Source organism: Halichoerus grypus, chromosome 12 (assembly GCF_964656455.1).
Source record: "Halichoerus grypus chromosome 12, mHalGry1.hap1.1, whole genome shotgun sequence".
In the NCBI taxonomy this organism is placed as follows: domain Eukaryota; kingdom Metazoa; phylum Chordata; class Mammalia; order Carnivora; family Phocidae; genus Halichoerus; species Halichoerus grypus.
The window spans coordinates 51,442,209-51,466,567 of NC_135723.1; the positions used below are offsets into that span (position 1 = coordinate 51,442,209).

Consider the following 24,359-nt stretch of genomic DNA (forward strand, 5'->3'; position numbering starts at 1 on the left):
AGTGGGGAAATTGGGGTTCTCTTCTCTGATCCGGGCACACAAGAGGAATATGTTGGTATCTCTGCATCACCATCAAAAGGAGATTGCCATCCTAGCCCTCGGGGACAGCCTCACAAAATCAGTATTTTCACCATCATTACATTCACAGGATGTTTGTAGCAACATTGAGGTTAGATATTAGTAAGGTCTTTTATGATTGCGGACCGGACCTATTTGAATTCAGACGCCCGTACGGGCACATGTATGCAGAGCCCCATTTTTTGGTTTCGTAGAAAAGGCTTGAGGCAGAGTTGAATGTGGGGGATCGACAGCTCAAAAAGTTTTTCGCACAGGTGCAGGCAGATATGACAAGGTGAGCCCACAAACTATTTCTCAGCAACTTTTATGTATCCATGTTCTCTTTATTTTTTAGCATGCCCCACTTTATTCTGAGCTGTGTTTGAAGCAATTTCTCAGAAATGTGTGGTAATTTTCTGGCAGCCTTATTGTGGCCAAAACGGAAAGCTGATGTCTGTATCGCACCACATCCTTAGGCGCTCTCCTGCTGAGGCAGCCACAAAGAAACAATGATTACAATATGACAATATCAGGCCAGGCCGGTGAAACATTTTCAATGAATTCATAAGCAAAGCTGGTCTGCGAAGTTTTGACACTACACTCCTCTGTGGTAGGTTTATAAAGCAGAGTCTTCTCATTCCTGGAAGTGTTATCATCCTGAAGAGCATAATTCTGTCCACTCTCCTTTGTTACTGTATCACCTACAAGTATCTTATAGAGGTATGATTATTAAGAAATGACATTCTGTTTACTGATAGGTAGCTAAAAATTGGCTTACTATTGAAAAGCTTTATTGTATCATGATAGAAACAAAGCAACCCCTCATGGGCAAAGGTCTAATCGTCTTTCTAATAGCAATAAGAGAAAGGGGGTTCTTCATCGTGTACTCACTTTCTTGAGGGCAGGGCAAAGTTTTTCTCTTCTCTTTGGCCCCCACCTTCACAGGGCAGAGCTAGGAAGGGAGCACGGGCTGAAGACCATACTACTGAACAGAAATCCTTCCAGCCCAGCCCTTTGCTGCCTGCAAAGATGATGTGGGGGTGGGGGAGGGATGGGAAGTGGGCGCTGGGGATGGACGGCTGTGGCCACTGCCTTTCCTTCCATCTCTCACTATACTGCACACTGTAGTCCACGCTGCTGCATGCTCTTTATATATCATCAGATTGAGCTGGTATTGCTACAGCATTTCCCTAAATTTATCAAATTATTTTGTACCAAAGCAGTCTCACTGGAGGAGACCCACTTTCTTCTTGTGGAGTGGCCTGGTACTCGTTGACCTGAATGTGGCCCTGCATATGTTTACTATATTATGGTAGAGTTCAGTTTGTTTGTTTTGTGGTCTCTCAGCACTACTTAAAACTACTACGTATTCTTGAAAAATTGTCCAGTGACTAATGTGAAAAATTTATGAAGGAAGAAAGATTGGAAATCCTACTTTTTGCCTCATAATGTTTTGGTTTGGTTTGGTTTGGGTTTTTTGCTTGTTTTTTTAAGAGAGAGAGCGAGCAAGGGAGCATGAGTGGGGGAAGGGCAGAGGGAGAGGGAGAGAGAGAATCTTAAGTAGGCTCCACACCCAGTGCAGAGCCCCATCCAGGGCTCGATCTCACGACCCTGAGATCATGACCTGTGCTGAAATCAACAGTCAGATGCTGAACTGACTGAGCCACCCACGTACCCCATTGCCTCATAATATTTTGATCTGGAATTAAGTTCATTAGATTCCTATGAATACTTCTAAGAGTATTTTGGAATACATTTTTTATGACCTAGAGATGCCAGTGTTTCAGACTCAGTGGTATACTAATAACAGAATCTTTATATTTTAGTATCACACTTGAGATTTTGACAGGCGGATGCTAACCTCAGTCACATGGAAGAAACCAAGATGAAAAGCAGGCATTTGCATTGAGCAATGAGAAAAGCAAATCTTATCAGAGACCTTCTCCCATGTGGAGCTGATTCCTTGGAATCTGTTAAGAATTCTTCCCAAAATTAGAAACAAACGTATACTTTCAGGTACATGTTTGTACAGTGGTTTGATTATTAAATCTTGTCTTAATTAGGCAAAATGAAGTCCAGAAAACTTCAAAGTATAAAGCTGATCTTTATATATTAACCCCTCTCAGCTTGGGTGTTTAGATTACTCAAGCAGGTCTCCAGTTGGCTTTTCTCCAAGTATGTATTCCATATGTTTGATCCAATGGTATATGCACATTGGGTATTCTCCAGATTTTGAAAATATTTCACCTGCCCTCAATTGTCTGAAGGAACAGAGAAGAATCTTATTAAAGAAAATATTGAATCTCTGTCCTATTCTGAAGTATTCACAATAGAACCGTCAAGAAATGAATTGCTACTGCTCACCCTTGCCCATGAGGTGATGAAAACATTTGTTTCACGTTATGTGAGGGCCCTAACTTAGATGCCAGAAACCAATGAGTTTCTGTATAATCATCTATTTATGTACACTGTAACCATTTTGAATGTCCATTAATGAGAAATAACCACAGAAACTTTAATTTATGTCATTTTTTTCTTGGTATAACGGATGAATCTGTATCGAATCATTTCAAACTAGAGCCAAATAGCTGGTATCATAAAAACATGGTCCCTGCTCTTGAGCGACTTATTATAGCAGGAAATAGATGCTCACATAGAGACACGGGTATGCAGATAACATATTTGAAAATGTCCTTTCATTTTGCTCCCTCAACTTTTTTTATGGTTCTTTTTTAAGATTTAGAGAAGCAAAAAAATGCAGTGACAATGAAGGAAAAAACAAGTAGATTTATCCCTAAACCTACATCCTATGAAATATGGTTGTCCTTCCTGCTATGAAATTTTTAATGATTTGATTGAATTGCTAATAATCCTTAGAAGAATTAAAAGCAAAGCTGTACTTTTCAGAGCAGAGTTTATACAAGAATTGACTTAACTAAATTTTGTAAACTTTCTCATATCTTGCTATTATTTGAATGCATTTCTGAAAGCAGTCATTCCTGCTTATTGTAACTCTACAATATAAATATTATTTACCATACTAAATAATTTACCTACCCATTGCTTATTACTTTAATGACATTTACATGGGAAATTTGTGTGTCATAAGAGTTATTTTGTCTCATGCAGTTAGGTTGTAAGTCCTTAATAGCTTCGCAGAAATATCCCTGGAATGGGTTTACATAGTATTTGTATTGTTATATCTACACAGTGGGGCAAGCTAGAAAGGTGAGTGGAAAACCCGTTAGAATGATTTGTCTCTCTGCTCCATCAGTTTGAATATTCGATTTTCACTGAAAGTATTTTGAGAAGTTTAGCCATAAGAAAGTCATGGCTTGCATTATTTGTTCTTTTGCTTTTTTGAGACATTTAAAATATTCAGAAATGCATTAAACAATTTCTGTTGCTAACGTATGGTACATTCTTGCAGTGATGACTTGTGAGCCTTTTCAAAAAAAACCAAGAGTTTATTTATACTAGCATCAAAAGAAGACTGTTGCTTTTCCTGGTTATCTTTTTTTTTTTTTTTTATTGGAAGATGAAATGGTTTCTAAAGTAGAATTTTCCCCATAAATACAAAATGGCAAATGAAAAAGTAAGAGGGTATTGGGAATTTTCTTCTGGGCTCATTTTAAGTTTAAATATTGCAACAGATTTTCTGGTAAAATAAGACTATGATTAATGAAAGCAAAACACACAGCAGTTTCTCGACCATTTTTATGATTTTTGAAGGAGTATTCCAAGTACTGCATAGTTAATAGAAGGGCAAATCTCTAGTTGTATCACTATCTGAATGATACTACAGAAATTTTCCTGAGTGTCTTCATGCATTTTTGTTGTGAGATAATTTCACATGGACCTCTGCCCCCTACCCAATGACAACATTATTCTTTAAATTATTTGTTACAGTATTAATAGAATAGCATTGATGCACACTAAATAATTTCTATTTTAACTAGAATTTTTCTAGTACCTATGTTTTTCGTATTCATTCTATCAAATCCACATGAGCAGAAATTTTAAGAAACTTCTTCAGTACTTATTTGAATGAAATACTAATTTATTATGCATTTATCCATTTAACAACTCATTGAATTCTTGCTTTGTGCAGACGCTATCTTAGGCACTAAGAAAATGACATTCATAGTCCTCATGGAGCTTACAGTGTGGGGAGCAGGGGAGTGAAATATTCAGTAAACAGTAATACAACATAATGTATTAAGTACTAGGATAGGGAACATGAGGAAGGAAATTGTTTTATTTGAGGAAGTTAAGACTTGAGACTTGTTTAGTTACCTCTCTGGGTTATCTTGTCCTTTTTATATCTTCCTTTCTTCCTTCCTCCTTCCCTCCCTCCCTCCTGCTCTTTCTCTCTTTCTCTTTCTCTTTTTCTTTCCTTTCTTTCTTTCTTTCTTTCTTTCTTTCTTTCTTTCTTTCTTTCTTTCTTTCTTTCTTTCTTTCTCCCTCCCTTTGTAATATGCTCTGTGATAAATATCTTATGCATTCCTTTGACTGGATACCAGCCAACACTTTTTTTAAAAACCCACATAAATCATGCGATGATATCTTATATATGTCAAGGTTCACTGTAGATATAAGTATTTATTATATATTTATTACTATGATACTTAGGCATTTTGACATGAGTGCTATTTTATCATAATAAAAATATATCTAAGACGAGATTAGTAAAGGGGAGGCCAAGCAGATGTCCTGCATTGCCCTTATTAAAACAGGTAGATATTATGTCTGACAAGCAAGGCATGAATATAATTCTGCTCAAATGCTGGAATGGAGCAAATGGGGAGTTTTCATTACTTTTTGGAAGAGAATTTGACCCCTTTACTTGAGTAGTATCTATTCTTTTTCTTGAGATAATTTTCTAACATCAATGTTACATATTCTTCATAACCCCTCATGATTCATATCCACTCCTTGTCTCCGATCATCCATCCACAGCAACCCAGGGGACTATATTCTTTTTTGCCTGTGGTTACACACAAACATAGCATGCATGTGTGTGTGTGTGTGTGTGTGTGTGTGTGTGTGTGTGTTATTTTTTTCCTTATAAAATATCCCTGAAGGCAGTTCTAAAATAGAACTATTTTGTGCACTATTGAGCCAAGTGTATATTTTCCCAAGGAGATTTATTTGAAGAACAACAACTGTAGAGATGTAGCATTCCAGAAAGTTTACATTTTGTAAGTCACACTTCCTATTATCAAACAGCAAGGAAACACTTTGTATTAGCTTTATTTTAATCAAGGTAATTATACCCATGGCTTCCTTCTGGGAAGATTAACATTTTAAGTAAGATTAGAGGAGGACAATGAACCAATCTTTGCTTTTGCTGCACCTGTTACTCCGAGCGTATCTTCCCCTCCCCTTTTTTTAGGCACTGTGCATCCTCCCCACACCTTCTCCATAGGTACCTTAGGGATAGGATCTTTCACATTATACCAGCTCCCTTTTATAAGGAGGATCCACTGTAAACTGGGACACAATGCTAACCTTCTTATGTATATTATCTTCTCAAATTTCACTCACTCTTTTTAATATCACTGAATTTAATTTAATATTATTTATTTTTAAAGATTTTATTTATTTGACAGCAGGAGCAGGGGGGAGAAACAGAGGGAGAGGGAGAAGCAGGCTCCCCACTGAGCAGGGAGCCCCCCCCCCTCCACTGCAGGATTCAATCCCAGGACCCTGAGATCATGACCTGAGCCTAAGGCAGACACTTTACTGACTGAGCCACCCAGGCAACCTACTAAATTTAATTTTAAAGGGCTTGAGTAGGTAGACCAACATGACAGGGCTAGCAGTTGACAGAGCTGGAATTCCGACATAAGTTGAATGACACAGAAACCTGTCCTGAACCTAAACGTGCACTTAGGAATTTAGTGTTGTTTTTATCACTGAGCAGGAGGCAAGATTTTCCTTTTTTTTTTTTAATAAATTTTTAAGTAAGCTCCACACCAAACGTGGGGCTCGAATTCACTACCCCAAGATGAAGAGTTGCATGATCAACAGTTGTGAATGCTCTACCAACTGAGCCAGCTAAGAGGAGCCCAAGACAACATTTTCCTAATTTTATTTTTGCCAAAAAGTAGAAACTTACAATTAAAGGCAAGGCAAACAAACAGAAAAGGAGGATGATCTTATTTTATGTCTTTACTTATTTTTGGTATTGGTTTGGATTTGCCAAGATGAAGAAATTCCTTTTGCTGACCCTACTTCTCAACTTTTCACGCATTGCCCTCCATCCAGTTACTAACTTGGAAACCTCTCTCTGTGAATCTGGTGGTGGGACATTCAGAGAGCTACTGGATCGTAAAGCTTTCCAACAGTGTGGTGTGGGTGCGGTACGGCCAGGCCCTGATGTTGTAAAATTGTTACTTTTTTTTAGATTGGGCAAACATCTTCTCATAAGAGCTCTGAGCGAGCCTGATGCTGAAAGTCTACTGACGATGCATCAAGTTCAACTGAAATGCAAATTTGGCATCTCATCTATGGGTGGTTGGAAAATGCCTTGTTTTAAGTTTTGAAAAATGGATGAGTAGAAACTTGAACTGGGCTTTCATTTAGGAAAGTAGGCATTACTGTTGTCAAGTTTAATTTCTCTCTCTCCATTTGACAGTATGTTTCCAGGCAGAGTCTTTAATCAACAATTTAGGATTACATTTTGCCCATTAGATGGATAGTATGTCCAAAAACTTTAGCAGGCACCGAAAGGCAGTCTTAATTTTATAACAGTAAAAAGCCCCCTAGATTATTTATCTATCTATAGAGGTTTATAGAAGAAACTCTGACTTTGCCCTTAAATAGATGTTATTTCGACATGATTAGCCCAATGTAAATAGATCCGTGTAGGTATGTGCCGAGCTTCAAAAAAAAAAACCCACTTACTGCCATACCAGCTTACCTCATCACAGAGAATTCATATAGAAGCATTTCACTACAGAATTACAAGTGGATGGTTTATAATATACAGAAAATGGCTTGTTGCTTTATTATTAGATGTGATGAAATCCTGTGTTTGTAAAAGAAACTAAATGACCATTTCAGTGGATTAATGTGTAACATTCATAAACGTTCCCAGTGCTGCTTTCATAATTTGAAGACCAAGGGAAGGACCTCGACCTTTCCTTTTCACTCTACATTGTTCATCTAGTCAGAGACGCTTTTACTGAATGAGAAAAACAATAGTTGGACATGACTACGAGGTAAGAAAATAGGGGAAAGAAAAATCTCTGGGGAATTAAACCATGTGAGTAGTTTGACTGATGTTGATTCCAGGCTGTTCAAAGGGAGAGGGAAGCTAAATAATTTGGTTGTTTCTCAACCTTGACAAATAGTTTCATTTGACAGGATGAAATAATTAAGTCTTACTAAGGAATTTTTAATAAAGCTAAGTGATTTGTGGACATGAAAACCACCAATGTGTGGCAGTCTCTTTGTTACAGATTTTGGTTGCTTATAAATTCCTGATTTTAGTTTTCTTCCCCTGTATCTTTCTGCCCTTTCTCTAAATACTTATGAAATCTGAGGGATTAGAGTGACCCTGAAATGTCATACGATCCCAGAGTATTCCCATTCCTTCAGGCAGAACTGCATCCAGGGCTAAGCTCCCATATCCTAAGTGCATCCTTACTCTCTTGCTATCAACTTAGTTGTATCAACCAACAATAAAAACTCACTTCTAAAAAATAATTTCCTGGCATGGAGTCGTTGATGGTGTTCCACAAAGATTTATTAGCAACCATTATGCTGCATGCTGAAAATGAAAATAAGGAAGGCATGTTCTTTCCCTTGAATGACCCATAGACCTGCAAACCGATCATTCTAGTCAAAGAAAGTTCTATATAATGAATAGCTCATATGAAGTGCAGCATCTAGAATGCTTGATAACCTTTCTGAGAGAAGTGTATGATGTCCTGCAGAATTATTTATTAGTTTTGCAACTTTGGACAAAGTATTGAACCTCCTCATCCAGTAATTCTCTAATCTGCACGTTTAAAGGTTTATAGTGAGGAATACATGAAAGGATGTACTGAAAGTGCTTTGTGAACACGGTAAGCACTACCGAACTCTAATGCAGTATTTCTATTCTTCTGAGCACTAATAGTTTATTTTCCTTATTCTGTTAATGAAAATGGTTGGTTGTCTTGAAGTGCTAAAATATTTCCAAGATAACACATTTCCTACTTGCCTCAATCTTGCATCAAGCTACTTTGTTGTAAACCAAACCACTAAATTTTGTTCCAGCTTGAGCCTTTGTATTCATCATGAAGCAGACCTTGTTTTCTCTTTAGACCAGTGTTATGGTTAATTATTGAATTATTTAGTGAGGTATAATTACAGCAAAATGTATTCATTTTGTTTACAATTCAGTGAGTTTTCACAAATGCCTATCGTCACATAATTACCACAGTTAAGATATAGAACAGTTCTCTCAACTTCCAAACTTGGCCTTGTGTTGCTCCTTTGTAGTCGATCCCTACCCCTACCTCCAAACCCTGGCAAAGTAGATGAATTTTTGACCATGTAGGGAACATAAAACAACTCACAAGTATGAAGGATGGTATATTTTAAGAGCAGGCAGACATCAGCTCTAAATGATCTAAGCCCTAGAATGTTTAAGTAAGAAGGGCCATAAGGGATTATTTTCAGAGGTCGTAGGCGGACACTCTGTGGACTGGATCCATTCCATTGAACTGCAGTCGTTGGCCTGCCTAGTATCTTAACAAGTATTTCAATTATTGGTCAATCTTTAAAAATAGAAAGATTTCAAATACAAACCTGGATTTCTGGCATTCTCTGAAAAATTGAAAATCTGGCTACACTGGGGCCCACATTTCCATGTGGCAGTTATTTTCTGGGTTTTACTCTTGGTCATCCATTTTAAATAGGGCTTGTGTGCCTACCAAAGCAGGGGTTGATCAATGGGGAGAAAGGGAGATGTTTATGAATCAATTGATTTGAAGATCATTGGCTTTGAGATCTTGTCTATTCTTTTTTTTTTTTTTTAAAGATTTTATTTATTTATTTGACAGAGAGAGACAGCGAGAGAGGGAACACAAGCAGGGGGAATGGGAGAGGGAGAAGCAGGCTTCCCGCGGAGCAGGGAGCCCGACGTGGGGCTCGATCCCAGGACCCTGGGATCATGACCTGAGCTGAAGGCAGACGCTTAACGACTGAGCCACCCAGGCTCCCCGAGATCTTGTCTATTCTGAGACACAGTCCAAAATCACCGAGGGTGCCTTTCCTTAACTGTACCTCTGTACATTACCCTTAAAAAGTGAAGAAAGAAAACTTTGAAAGAAAGTGTACTATCACCTGAAGATTGGAAAGGAGATTATCAGGGGAAAATCCTATTATGTAATAAAAAGACATAAAATTACACAGTGCTGTACAAGAAGGAAAAATAGCTCATTTGTGTTCTTGTTAAGTCTTGTTACACTCTCTTGCTGGGGATTTTATGTTCTGAAAGTCGGTCTTTCTGTTTCTACTTTTGCCTGCCTCAATCCAATCTTCTGTAGCAGCCGGAGTAACCATTTACAAATACAAATCAAATCATGTCAAGAGCTTGCTTAGGGGCGCCTGGGTGCCTCAGATGGTTATGCGTCTGCCTTCAGCTCGGGTCCTGGGATCGAGTCCCTTTTTGGGCTCCCTGCTCAGCAGGGAGTCTGCTTTTCCCTCTCCCTCTGCTGCTCCCCCTGCTTGTGCTCTCTTGCTCTGTCAAATAAATAAAATCTTAAAAAAAAAAAAAAAGAGCTTGCTTAAAACTCCACAGTTGCTCTTTATTGTACATAGGATAAAATCCAAACATCTTTTTTGTGGCCTATAAGAATGTCATGATCTGGCTCTCGCCCCCATCGCTGACCTCCTCTCCTATTCCCTTCCCTTACTTGCTGACCTCCAGCCACGCTGGCCTCCTCTCCATTCTGTGGGGAATGTCATTCCATCCCAGGAGTTGTGTTAGCCACTGTTCTGTATGGAATGTTCAACCTCCAGATCTTCTCATGACTCCATCTTGGTATTGGAGTCTCTCTTAGCTCAAACCTCACCTCTTCCGAGGGTCCTTCCCTAGGACAGACGCTCAGCCCTTTCCCCATTGTTCCCTACACATTAAGTTCCAATCTTGAGTTGCTTATTTTCTGCCTCTTCCTCTGAGGGTTGCCTAACTGACTGCTCTTCTAAGGGTGTGGCATATAATAAGTGCTCAGTAAAAATTGTCTAATGAATGAAAGAGTAGGTGGGTAACTTTCTCAAACTCATGGGAAACACTGGAAGGAGGAAATTTATAGTATTCTTTCCAGAAGTTAACACTCGTTCAAGTTACTGAATTATGAGGATGTTTGGAAACCAGAAGAAGGATATTTTAATCGCAGGCATTGTTTTAGACAATCATGAAAGTTATACAGATAAACACATTTTTATTAAGAATTTACTTTGTTCCTAGATTAGTTTTATATCTCTTCAGTATTGGTAAGAAGGGATGTTTTTCAGTTTAGACTTTTAATTAGTGTGAATAATGAACCAATAGAAAATATTTCTCTCTTGTTATTTAGTTTTGGTTCTTCTGGCAATTTCCCTAAAATGCACAGAAGCGAAATGGCATGGGAGTATTTTGGCTTGAGGCAGAGTTCTTCTCTAAGTAGACCTCTCGATTTGAAAGCCCTCCATGCTCTGCATGTTGTTTTTGAGAACAGTTGGTACATACCTAATCTATTTGTGATTTGAGACAGAATTTTATCATTGTTTTAAAATCTAGTTTCCTTGGAGCTTAAGGGAAAGGTTTCATTTTCCAAAAGAAGAATTTTGCATTTATTTAAGAGGAAAAAAAAAAGAACAAAAACTTGTGCTATTCCCCAAGTAAAATCTGTCTTCAAATCTGCGGCAAAATAAGAAAGTGATGAGTTGGGTTGAAGGTCACTTTGCATAGTTTAATAATCACATTCAAACACTTGTGCTTAATGGGTTGTTGACAATTTCAGAAAACCAGATGTCCATCAGAAACAGATTTACTCCTTATACACTCTTGTTCTTAGTTGCCATTCCAAATCTGAAGATACTTGTGGGGGCATGAAAGATCTTCTTGGGAAAGATTTAAAATGTGGAATTGAAAGATACTTTATTTGATAGCACTTATACTTATGTTGACTTCCAGACTTTGTCAAACAGTGTGACTTGCACAGAGATGAGCTTAATGTGCTCGTGTGTAAAGGTTAGCAGCACAGCCTTTAAATATTATTTCATGAATTTTAAATCATTTACCAGTAGAATATATGATATTAACATGGAACACAAAACATCAAAATTAGGGGATTTGCCATAATTACGAGCCTAGCAGGGATTGATAAGAACGGAATCGTAACACTTCAAGGTGTTAGAAACTTCAATAAATTATTGTATGTGGTCTTTAGAACGTCAGCGTGAATGCGGAGAGTGTGTGTGTTACAAGGGCCAGAACGGTCGTAGATCGCCGGCACCGATCTTCAGTGTTTGGTACGATAGCAGGGAGAACACGGGGAAACACTGACAGACCAGGAAGAGCACAGATGAAAGGGAAGAAGGAGAAGCACTCTCAGCTGGGTTCCCCACCGGAGTAACTCACCTGGTGTCAGACGAATGACACACGGTGTTTCACAGATGGGCCCTCGGCTGAGATTCACACAGGCTCGCACGTTTATCTGTCACACAGATGTTTCGTCTTGTTTTGTAGCCAGCAAGGCAGCCGCTCAACTTTGCTGGGGGATCACCTCCAGATGTTCAACCACAGGGAGACTCTGCTACCCCACTGAGAGTAAGCAGACAACTCCTCCCTGCATCTGGGGCCACTCAGTGACAGTACAAATTAGAACAGGGTTAGCCCATGCCATCTTTGTAATGGTCACATTTGAAGTTCAAAAACGCATACGACACAACACAATCGGAATCCTGAATGTCTTCATAAATAGCCAGAAACTTACAAAAACAACATCAAGGAATTTTTTTTTTTTAATTTAAAAAATCTAAAATAAGTTAAACCTGGCAGGCAGGTTTTCTGTGACTTTGGTCTGTAGATTTTTCTTGCTGATGTTAATTGCTAATTTTTCCACGCTGGCAAATTAGCTTGCTTAAACAAAAACAGCTTTAGTCAAATACCCTTACTCCAGGTATTTAACTCCTTCTCTGCATTTGTATTTTGCAAAACTGTCTCCAGGAGATCCCATTTATCACTTTTGTATTTTATGAAACTTTGCAAAAGAGCATGTTTTATTTCAGAGATGGTGAAAAAGTGGTAGTTATTGTTCATGTAGACGTTGTCATTTGCTTCATAACCTGGGAAGGAAAGTGTCAACACGCTGTTACTAAGCATCAATTAAGCTTTCAGGTATTTAGCAAAAAAGATGATCGAGAGAGAAACAAGGACAAATCCTAGATTTTTGACCCACGCAATTGGGTATTGCTGTTCACTCAGATGAGAAAATTAGGTGAGCAATACATTTCAGTAAGAGGAGAATAAAGGTTTTCTTTGAGCTATTTAAAATTTATGATACCTATTAGGTATTCTAGATCTAAGGGAAGATGTTATTAAGGACACAGCTGAATATGCAAGTTTGGAGCTCGGGGAGACATTGGAATTATTTATATTAATTCAGTTGTCATCAGAACATAGCTGTTTCAGAGTAGAATGCAAACTGGAAGGGTATAAAACAGTTCTAGGTTTCTATTTTTTTTTTTTTTTTGGAGATGGCTCAGCTTCTCTTGGACATGAAATTCCTTCTTTATAAAATAAGGGTTTGAAGAATGTTACTAGAAATTTTCCAATGACTACATTTTATATGTATATGATCTCCGCTTGTAAGTTACTGTTTTATGTCAAGAAACATTTCTTTTACAAACCATCAAGGAATTCTGCCGTTGGAAGATCATTTTGCCATTTGGCCGTCTTGCCCAGTTATCATAGCGTTATTCATTCTGGCACTTTTCTCCCTCATGTTTCCTTTACTACATCACAAGTGTAGAGGAAGCCAAAGGAACTGACTAGAACAAATGGCATTGTTTCTTTATTGCACACTGAAAATTGTTAATATATGTATCTATGTCAGTGAGATTGTAAATACTGACCAAAACTGATTCATGGACTAAATGATGAGATTTCTGGGTACGTCTGTGACCTCAGAAATACATTAACAGGTCAGATTTCAGAAGGTTTTTTGTTAAAATGTATGTATGATATATTCTGTGAACACTCAGCATTTGGTCACTATTAGAGATTTTCTTGGACCTATTTGCTATCTATGGGAAATTATATTCCAGGAAATTAGCGCACAGTTTGTCTGGTCTTTAGCTGTAGTGATATCAGTCTCTTACTTTCAAAGATGCTATGATTGTGTCTTGGTGCCCTTTGTGAGGTGCTTTACCCTCACTGACACCTATTAATATCCTAATTAAATTGCCACTGGATTTGGCATGAATGCAGTCATTACTGACTTTAACAGGAGAGATTTTAGTCAAATAGTGTGGATGAAAGCCTTGTTGGCATGAATTCTAAAGAGAATGGGCAAAGAGAAATGAAGACAGTAAAGAGTGATAACCCAAGGAGTTTTGCTGTGAAAGGAGGCACATAATGGTGTTGGTGGGGGGAGCAAGGGAGGTTTTATTTAAGATGGATTATCATTTTGAAAATGCACACATACGAATATTCCAGCAGAGAGGGGAAATGTGTGTTGGAGGACAGAGTGGATCATTACAGGAGTGGATAGGATCCAGACCCTAAGCCGAGGGATTGCCTGAGATAAGAGTGAAACATCGCTTTCAGAAGAATAGACATCGTGTTCAGAAGAATGGGACAGCTTGGTAAATGCGATGGTAGCAGGATGTTGAGTTTCCCTTCAGAGGCTTCTATTTCTCAGTGAAATAATAAGCACAGGTATCAGCAGAGAGTGAAGAAAAGGTCTGGATTTTAGAGGCTGGAGGAGAGAGGAGGTAGTTTGAAATTGTCATTGTGAAAGAATGGGAGTGAATTAACTAGAGAAATGTGGTAGGACTGCCAGACAGCACCGAGGGCCCTTTTGAGGGTTTTGCTCATGAATCTGAGGAGAAACATTCAGCATGATTGTAATTCGTTTGTTTCCTAGCTTATTCAGCTGCTTGGGTTTGGCAGAGATGTGGTATTAACCAAGGTTGGAAGTCTTACTTTTCCAGTAAAACCCATATTCAAAAGGACAGGGGAGTTGAAGACAATGTAAGGGAGTGAATAAAAAAAAAAAAAAAAAAAAAAAAGACTTCTTTATTTGAGAGAGAGTGAGCAGGGGGAGGGGCAAGGAGAGAGGGAGAGAGGGAGAGTGAGTGTCTCAAGCAGATTCCCTCTAAGGGTGGAGCCCCACGTGGGGCATAATCCCAGGACCCTGAGATCATGATCTGAGCCGAAATCATGAGTCAGACACTTAACCAACTGAGCCACCCAGGCGCCCCAAGAGGGTGATTTTTAATGATAGAGAATGAAGCCTAGTCCAGCAAGGAGGGATGTGCAGGGGGGTGGGGTGGTGAGGGGGAGTGGTGGGCAGCGAAAATGTGTTAGGCTCAATCACTTAGAGGACCCTCTGGAGCTGAGGAGTGGTTGGAGTCAGAATATTCTGAGAATGAGCCAGAAGGAAGTCATGTTTGAAACCAGTTAAGGAAAGTGTACAGCTACCATTAAAGACCAGGGCTAGGGTATGATCACAGCTTTGGGTGCTGAGGTAGAGCAGAGAAAAAGACCACTGGATGTGAGGAAGTCAAGGTACTGAGGGGCCATGTTGGGATGGGGACTGGGAAGGAGAGGAATAGCAATAGACGTTTCCTATTTTTACCGCTAAGGGCTTTCCTTTTACTTAGCGGGCGGTATCTGCACTTTCCTCTTGGTTATTAAATACTCCCCATATCAAACTTCCAGAAGCTATGGAAGTTGCAGAATCATTCCTTAGTAAGCAGGGACTTTTGATGTGACGTTTCCTGGACAGTGGTCACGTGCTCCCTGGTGGACCTTTCATGAATGGCCCCTCAGTTCCTGTCTCATGGCCACACATCCCATATGGTTTTCTTCTCTCTTCCTCACAGAGGTTCTTATGTACAGGAACTTCTGAACGCCTCCCAGAGGTGTCTGCTTGACACATACGTGTCCTTGGCCCACCAACTCTGATGTGCTAGCTCCCATGAATTTTTCCAGCTAAGCTTGGGTAGCGAGAGGGAAAAGTTCTACAGCTCACCAAGCATCCATCCAGAAGATGAACTGCAGCAATCTGCTTGCAGATCATCCCTCTGAGGGGCTCTTGCAGCTTCCTTCACCTGACTAGTGCCTTTCCTTAGATAAATCTCTTCTCCCCACAAGAATCTGTTCTGCTCTTGTACATCACATCTGAGGTGAGCGATAGAGGTTAAGGGTTGACTGATGAGCTCTCTCTCTGGAGAATGGGTGGATACTTGTCACCCAAAGTCCCTATCCCTGGTGTCCCAGCTCAAATTGGGACTTTTCCATTAAAATCCTGCCTGTTTTCTATGGTGTCACGTGTTCTTTTTCTAACAGCTAATTAAATGGGATTCTACAGTTGTATAATCAAAGTTCAGGAATATTACATTGTCTCTTTTCTCCAAAATCTTAGCAGTGTTCAGGAATATTACATTGTCTCTTTTCTCCAAAATCTCAGCAGTGTGCAAGGTATAATGTATTTATGCTACGAAGAGCTAATTAGCATTGGTACAAAAGTCCTGCAAATAGTTTCCTAAGAAGTACTTAGAGACATTTAAAGCATGGTGGGTTGATTGTTCTTATGCTCACAGCCCAGGAACAATAGATGTTAGATTGTAAGCACAAAGGAAATTAATATTTAAATTTGCCTTCTTCATTTTGACATAAAGTTTGATTGATCTATATTCTCTTAGCTTGATTATGCCTAATTTAAGATTGGTGATTACATTTTATTTATGGTTTTTCGTACATTGTGTTTTATTTCTTTAGAATCTTATCTTCAACCCAAACATATTATATTATAAACTGCGTCACTCTCTCCAACATCATCTTCTAGCATTCTCCCCACCTTCTTGTGCTCAAGCCCCACTGGCCTTTCATGTACTCCAACACACTGGACTCCTTTTCCAGCGCATTTACTGTGCCTTTGGCCAGAAATGCTCTCTACCCTTATTCAACCCCTCACACACATGTAACTAATGACTCCCACTTTTCTATCCTTCGTCTTTCTTGTCTCAGCTTAAACATAGCACCCTCTCAGTGAAAGCTCCCTTAAGCACCCCCAGTTCCACTCCTGTGCCAACTAGTGGGTACTCTTACAACACCCTGTGCTTCTGCCCATTTCATTTACCATACTTGAAAATACGAATAAATTTATTTATCTTCTTGGTTCCTTTCTAACACACTAAACTCTAAGCTCTATGAGGGCAAGGTGATGGCTGTTTTCCCAGTGCTTAGCATGGTGTCTTGAACACAGTTGACACTCAATAAATATTTGTTGCACAAATGAACGAAAACCCCCAATAATTTTACCGACCGTGAAATTGAAGGGTTTCGTCAGTGTATGCACAGCCATCTGAGGTTATGTGACCTGGAAGTCTATAAGCCTAAAAAAGGGGAAGACACCCTTCAGAGGTGGAGTACTTAAATATTCTAAGTCTAAGCATGTGTTTAGTCTTAAAAACATGGGTGTGTGGGCGAGGCAAGCTTAAACTGTACCAAGAGAAATTGGTATTCATGATTTTAGCAGTTGTATTCTAAGTGTGCTGCTCATTAACAATATTTGGCATGTTGCTTACATGGGCACTGACTTAACAGAAAACTCCAGCCACTTTTGGAACCACAGTTCAAGCTCTGCCGATGATCAGTCACTGGGGTCATTGTGAATCAAAACAAGAGATCTACTGTGACACGAAATCATCTTGAGAATTTTACCCCATTTATTGAGCTTTTATACCATGATATTTTGCTATTGTTTAAGTTAAATCTGTTCTCGTTTTTTTTTAAAATCATTGAGCAGTTAATTCATATACTTCTGAAGATAAAGTCCAACTTAATTTATAAAATAAAGAAAAGGTCTAAATAATAACTTTCAAATTAAAAATAATTCCTTCTTTGCTGTCATTTAATTTGGATATGTTCATAAAACATTTTTAGTGCTATGACAATTTTTTTTAAATCCCACATCTTTTTAAAGTTTAGGATTTCAAAATCAATATTTCCGTGTTTTACCGGTATATATAAGAAGATGTTTTATCATTTGACCATTCAAGGTATTGGAAAATTAGATAGGCGAGGCCTTAGCATTTGTGCTCGTATTTTATAGCGATTGACATTTGTCAAAAAATGAGATTGTGGAAGTTTTTCATTACCTTTCCATTAATTCCATTACATTTTCTCCTTTGAGAGAAAATATTCTCAGGTTTATTTGGGTTAAATTGTCTCAGTACAAACTACTTGTAAAAGTTCCATGGTTCCCATTGAAAACGCTTATTTACCTTTTCCCCACCATTTTCTGAGTGCATTAAAGAGTAATCCCTGAAAAAAAGCACTCAGAGACCCTGTTCTCTGCCTCCCACTCGAACACAATACGGCAGGGATGGGACTGCTTCAGATGTGGTATCACTGAGAAGTTTGTGGTATACAAATTCATTCTGCAATTGACATCCAGAAACTAGAAACCAAACCGTACTGAAGTAGAGTCATTAGAAATAAAAGTGTATTTTGCTTCTGTTACCACCAAAAACTATTGAATTTTGAACCCCTGAACACTCTCTTCTAGCTGCTTTCGAAATCTATTGAACAACTGAAGCAACCAGGCAGTCACCTGGAGGAAGCGGAGGAAGAGCTTCAGGGGGACCAGGCGATGCAGGAAGACAGAGCGCCCTCTAGTGGCAACAGCACTAGGAGCGACAGCAGTGCTTGTGTGGATGACACACTGGGACAAGTTGGGGCAGTGAAGGTCAAGGAGGAGCCGGTGGACAGTGATGAAGATGCTCAGATCCAGGAAATGGAATCTGGGGAGCAGGCTGCTTTTATGCAACAGGTAATAGGCAAAGATTTAGCTCCAGGATTTGTAATTAAAGTCATTATCTGAATATGAGATGCATTGCTGGTTTTGGTAAATGGATATTATTTCCTATCTGTTTATATTTCCGAATGATTGATTTTAGTGGTTAAGGATTCTACTTAATGCAGATATATCTATATAGAGATTTCTCTATATACTGATTTCTATATAGATATCAAGGTTTCATTGAAACTCCACTGGTAAGGAAATACTTGTTACACTAAAATTATACTACATAAGTATACAAGTAATTAATAGGCTTTAAATTCATCCCAAAGCCTGCTACACCAATTACTTCTAAGGAAAACGAACTCACTGTTGTTTTTAGTTTATCTGTTGAGATCAGCGACTGCTGGATATAGTCACCCAGTCTGATCAATGAAACATTCTATTAGTTCTTGATTTTTTTTTTGATATGTAGAATTCAATTTTCACATTGTTGTACATAATGTATCATACTACAGTCTTGAACACTGTTAAAGGTAGTCTGCCCCTTCCTTCCTCTCTCTTTTTGTTAAGTTAAATGTTCTGGTTACCACGCCAACAGTCCTTAGGTTATTGTATAGATTGCAATTGAAAATATTAGGAATAGAGGTGGTTTTAAATATATAGATTGCAAAGTACAGCACTATTTTAAATATTACATTATGTCTCACCTAGCACTGCTCATTTTAATTTTATCTTGTGTTATTTGATGACATTGTCTATCGAAAAAGATCAAATGAAGCCGATGCAGATATTGGCCAGAAGTAACGTGCAGCATTATGGTCCAAACAGATACTATATGCTATCTACAGTTGTAGAAAACACAGTAATGGTATGATGATTATCTGATACGAAGTCACAATCACGTTTAAAAAGAAGAAGGTGTATCATATTCTATAATCATATCATTAGGATCTCTTAGGTAGAATTCCATAATGACTCGTTTTGGCAAATAAAAACTTAGGAAAGTTAGGCTCAACAACAGAATCTACTTGTATATAATGCACCTTCAGAAGGACTGTGTCCTTTGATGCTATGAAATACAAACAACTCTGAAGGCAACAGAAGACTCTGTTTATTTAAGTCCGTTCTTTGTCAGGTTCCTGCTGTTCTACAGAAAACTGATTCTATGAGGCTGAACAGGAAATGCCTTGTGGAAACAGGAAGTCCAAGTGATTCATGTAATGAGGAATGTAGGGGAAAAAAAAAACGGAGGATAGTGTTTTACTCTTTCTGTTTTTAAAGGGCACTCTATGAATTGATTTATTGTCTAAGAAAATAACACCGCAAGTAGGGAAATTGTTAAGGAAGCTTTTCACTGGAACATTTCCTTCATACTCCCTTTTGATATGTTTACCTTGTTTTATAGGTTTACTTTTGTTAAGCTAGTTAAAGATTCCTTGTATTAAGACCCCTTTAATATGGATCATCCAAATTGACCTAGAATCTTTGTGAGGTTTTTTTCTATTAAAATATTTATATTTCTAAATCCAAGGTATTTTAAGGTGTAGTATCCTGTTTCAAAGGAGATATAGCGATTTTGCCAAATGTAGACATTGTAACAACTGTATGTTATTGGCACGTGTTGTTTACATTTTGCTGTGACATTTAAAAATACTTCTTAAAAAAAGGTCACTGCTAAAGATACATTATCCTTTTTTAAAAAGTCTCCATTCAAATTAAATTAACATAACTAGAAGTTAGAAAGTTTAAAACTTTTCCATATAATGAAAGTCCTTCTGTTAATTTGACAAATAGCTATAATAGGGCAACTTTTCCTATTACCACCGTATTTTGGTTAGTATATTCCTTAAGATTAAAATGACTTTTTGTCAGTTGTTTTGCATTAAAAATATGGCATTCCTAAGATAAAATTGTATATTTTTTCCATCTCATAAATATTCATTTTCTTTAAAGTCTTTTTTCAATCTCATAAAAAAGGGATAGTGCATCTTTTAAAATACATTTTATTTGGGGAGGAACATGTGGCTGAGCAGACTTTTGTATAATATTACTTCAAAGATATGTAATCACAAACAAAAAAAAAAACCTATTTTTTATAATGTCATTTGAGAGAGCTTCATCAGTACAGTTGGTGGACATTAATTGTTTGAATTTGATAGTCTTTGAATTTAATCAAGAAACTACCTGGAACCAGTGAAAAAGAAAGCTGGACTTAATTCATCTTAGAATTAATTGATAAATGTCTCTTTTCAAATCTACTGTATTTATTATAATTTACACCCTTGAAGGTGATCTCTTGTTTTGTGTTGTAAATATATTGTTTGTATGTTTCCTTCTTGCCTTCTGTTATAAGTCTCTTCCTTTCTCAAATAAAGTTTTTTTTAAAAGATCCCCTTTCATACATTTGGCTTTGTGTAAACTTGATATACTTAATCGGATCTGAAGCTCATGCGCTAGGTCTCATATACCAAAATATATTGCCATTCGTTGTTGAAACAAGAAAATGAAGATATTTTGAGCAGTTATTCTTCATGCCATTAAAAATAATAAACCCAACAATGATTTTAAACTATTTATGTCAGCTATTATCAAATAGCAAACACATGTAAAATTTGTTGCCTTTTCCGTTTCCCAGCGTGGCCTCTTTTTCATGATATGTTATCATGTTGGATGTCAACTTCCAAATATAAAATTTTATATAAATAAATGTTAACTCCTAACTTTGCTCAACTTAAAAAATTATTTTTAAAAAGGTTAACATAATCCCTCCAATGCAACAAGCACTCAATAAATATCAAAATAAATAATTTTCCATGTATCATCATAATCTTATCTGGTACAGTGACAGCTTGACCTACAAGGATAAAGTAACAGCACATAAACGTAAAGAGAAAAAAAACCTAATTAAGTGACCTCCCTTTCTATGGAAACAATTATTATAATACTAATATAAAGAACAAGGGGCCTGGCTCAGGTCAAGGAAAGTGGGCCAGAGACATCCCTGCGCCATGACATACCCAGCTCTTCTTCTGGTCAGTTGCTAGCAGAACTTCCATCAGTCAGTACTTCATAATGTGTTACTGTGTTTTTGTTCCCTTAACCTAAACTTTAATAGCATCATACAAATTAAAATTATTCTAAATCACAACAATATTGCATTAGATTATTGAGAATTCTGGAGCTAATATCATTGACTATTACAAAATGGATCATCATTCCATAATGCCATAAACCTGATAATTTGGTCAGAGTTGTGGGAATACCATTAGCTATAATTTCCTAAAAATTGCCTTTGGACTTTTATAAACTTGATTAACTTGGTACCAGAGATCCTCAAAAAAAGAGTTGGAGGAACCAATTAGATAATGGTTTTATACTGTATATCTGATTTTTGAAGTGTAAAGTGGATGTTTCAATAAAAAGTATCAATCTCATGTTAAGAACTTTCTCTTCAGGAAAATACTTTTTGCCAGGACTTGCAATAAATAAACCTTAGACTTTCTGTTCTGGCAGTAAAAATCCACGTTCTCATTGGTAAAGGTGGTTGCTGAAATGGAGACTGTTAACTTTTCATAAATTTGAAAAAGTTGTCTATAAGAAATTTTTTACTTTGTTTTATACTTTTTTTTTTCTCTAAAGGATGTTGAAAAGGAATTCAGACACTAACCATTTTTTTTGAAACCTAGTACTCAAAGGATGTATAGGTAGACAACAGTATTTTTTTAATTTGGCATTTCTTTGTGATTTTTTTCAATAATGGAAGCACAGAACTGTGGGTATACAATTGTGAACTAACAATGATAAATAATCAAGGTCTACAAATTATAACCAATTATTATCAAGAACTTGGAGATGCAAGAGAAGGGATTTGAGAGGTAGATTACCGTTCCCTTTATTATTGATAATTCCTCCATCTGGATTTTAAAAGTATGAGAGGGCAATCAAAGAATTCTGGCATATAAAACAAGATATTGGGAATGTGACTTTTTAGAACTTCTTGATTTAGATTTGAAAGGTTTTCTAATTTCGTAATTCAACCTTCTTTAAGGCTTATAAACTGTAAGGTTTAGACAATGCAACCTTTTAGGACCATCCTGATTTACAAAAAGACTTTCACTTTTAACTGTTGGAAACATACATGTCTAGCAACTCATTTAGTCCTCACAACAATTTTATGGGGTAGATATTGTTGTCTCGTTGTAGAGATGAGGGCACTGGGGCAAAAAAAAGTTAAATAAGGTCAAGGTCACCCAATTAGTGACAGTCTAGCTCTAATTTGAACCCAGGCACTCTGGCACCAGAGTCCTTATTCTCTCCCTTTACTACCACACAGAATTTATGCAATTCTTTTCATGTGTCCAGGTTTATTAAATCATCAGTTCTCTCTCTCTCTCCCTCCCCCATCAGCATTTCCGAACTGTTTTGAATCAATTTTCTCTTAATCATTGCTATAAAGTAGGAGATTAGGACTTTTTTTTTTTTTGTCTAATGCATAGATGAGCGGTATCATCCTTGGACACATGATGTTCATCCATTTTGAATCATGAAAATTTGTGAGTTTCTTTTTTTCTGCCCAGAGCCAGTCTTAGGAAGGGGTGAAACAGAATGCCTGCACTTGGGGTTAACTTTCTGGGGGGAGAGAAGGAGAAAAGATTTCAACTAGGTCACAGCTGTCCTTTGCCACTTACCTTCATTCCCCAACCAAAGCCAAATACCTATTTCTAAGCAGTTAGGATGCTGCCTTTTAAAACCTTTTTTGACCTATTGAGGGTGCACTTGATAATCATTCTGACCTAAAATAGTCTGTATAAAATGTTGGGAAAAGGAAAAATAGAGACATTTGTCTTGAGTTCTTGTCTTCTAGGTGATTTTTCACTTGAAAGATGCATAAAAATCCTCTTGAGAGAAGTCATTGGCAATTTGGATTCTGACCACACCTACCAGAGGTTCTGATTCTGTTGTCCTGACAGAGAGCCCAGGAGTCTACATTTTTCAACAGATAATGTTCTGGAGCTGTCCAGGGGCTCTAAACCACTTCCTGAAGTATGGCCTGACTTTTAATAGCTTTTACCTAAGCTCCTTGGACTCTTCCTTCACAGTTTCCAAAGTAGACTATCTCTTATTTCTCGTATATTGTTTCATCTGCATTTTAACTCAGCTATAGGTTATTCTCACTATATTTACTGCTATTACTGCTGTGATAGTGTCTGTTCTTTTGTTTTATTTCTCTCTTCTCATTTAAACAGTTGTTCAGCCTGTTGACAGAGTATTCACCAAGACTTGGCAATTTATTTTTCTTCACAAGTTCTGAGCTATTTGTTGCACATTGTTTTTTGTTTTTGTGTTTTTATTGAGATAAAATGCATAGGACATAAAATTTACCATTTTACCCATTTTAGAGTATATAATTCAGTGGGTTTTGGTATATTCATGATGCTATGCCACCATCACTACTAATTCCAGAATATTCTCATCAACTCAAAGAAATCCTGTAGCAATTAAGCAATCACTCCCCAATCTCTCCTCCCTCCAACCCCTGGCAACCACTCACAACTATTTTGTGTCTCTATGGATTTGCCTATCGTGGAGATTTGGTATTAATGAAATCATATACAATGTGGCCTTTAGTGTGTCTGCATAATGTTTGCAAGGTTCATGTAACAGTACTTCATTCCTTTTTATGGCTGAATAGTATTCCATCGTATGAATATACTACATTTTGTTTATCCATTCGTTAGTTGATGGACACTTGGTTTTCACTCTTTGGCTCTTATGAGTAAATGCTGCTATGAACATTCATGTGCAAGCTTTTATGTTAACATACATTATTCTCTTGGGTATATACTTAGGGGTGAGTGAAATTCCTGGGTCCTATGGTAATTCTGTTTAACTTTTGAGGAACCGCCAGATTGTTTTCCACAGCGGCTGAACTATGTTCTACTCCTACTAGCAGGATGAGAGGGGTTGCAATTTCTCCACATCCTTTCCAACATTTGTTATTTTCCTTTATTAAAATATTGCAGCCATCCTAGTGGATGCGAAATATTAACTCATTGTTGTTTGGATTTCTATTTCACTAATTGCTAATAATATTGAGCATCTTTAAATTTACTTACTGGACATTTGTATCTTTTCGGGGGTAATGTCTGTTCAAGTCCTCAAGCCATTTTTAAATTGGCTTCTTAGTTTTTTTGTTGTTGAGTTGTAAGAGTTTTTAAATATATTTACTGGATACCCAAAATATGAATTGGAAATTATCAAATATGTGAGTTGCAAATATTTTCT

General features: G+C 37.5%; 1 protein-coding gene across 12 annotated transcripts in view; it reads left to right on the forward strand.

The window, feature by feature from the left end:
• HDAC9 (histone deacetylase 9) overlaps positions 1-24,359 on the forward strand; it is a 911,036-nt gene that overhangs the window by 530,202 nt on the left and 356,475 nt on the right. For 9 of the 12 annotated variants that reach the window (XM_078059350.1, XM_078059344.1, XM_078059346.1 and 6 more), the window contains one exon: positions 17,838-18,101. In XM_078059350.1, coding sequence (XP_077915476.1) covers positions 17,838-18,101 — 264 coding nt within the window. Of the gene's footprint in view, positions 1-17,837; positions 21,509-24,359 lie in introns of those variants that run through there. The other 3 variants (XM_078059351.1, XM_078059353.1, XM_078059352.1) reach the window with 1 other exon arrangement.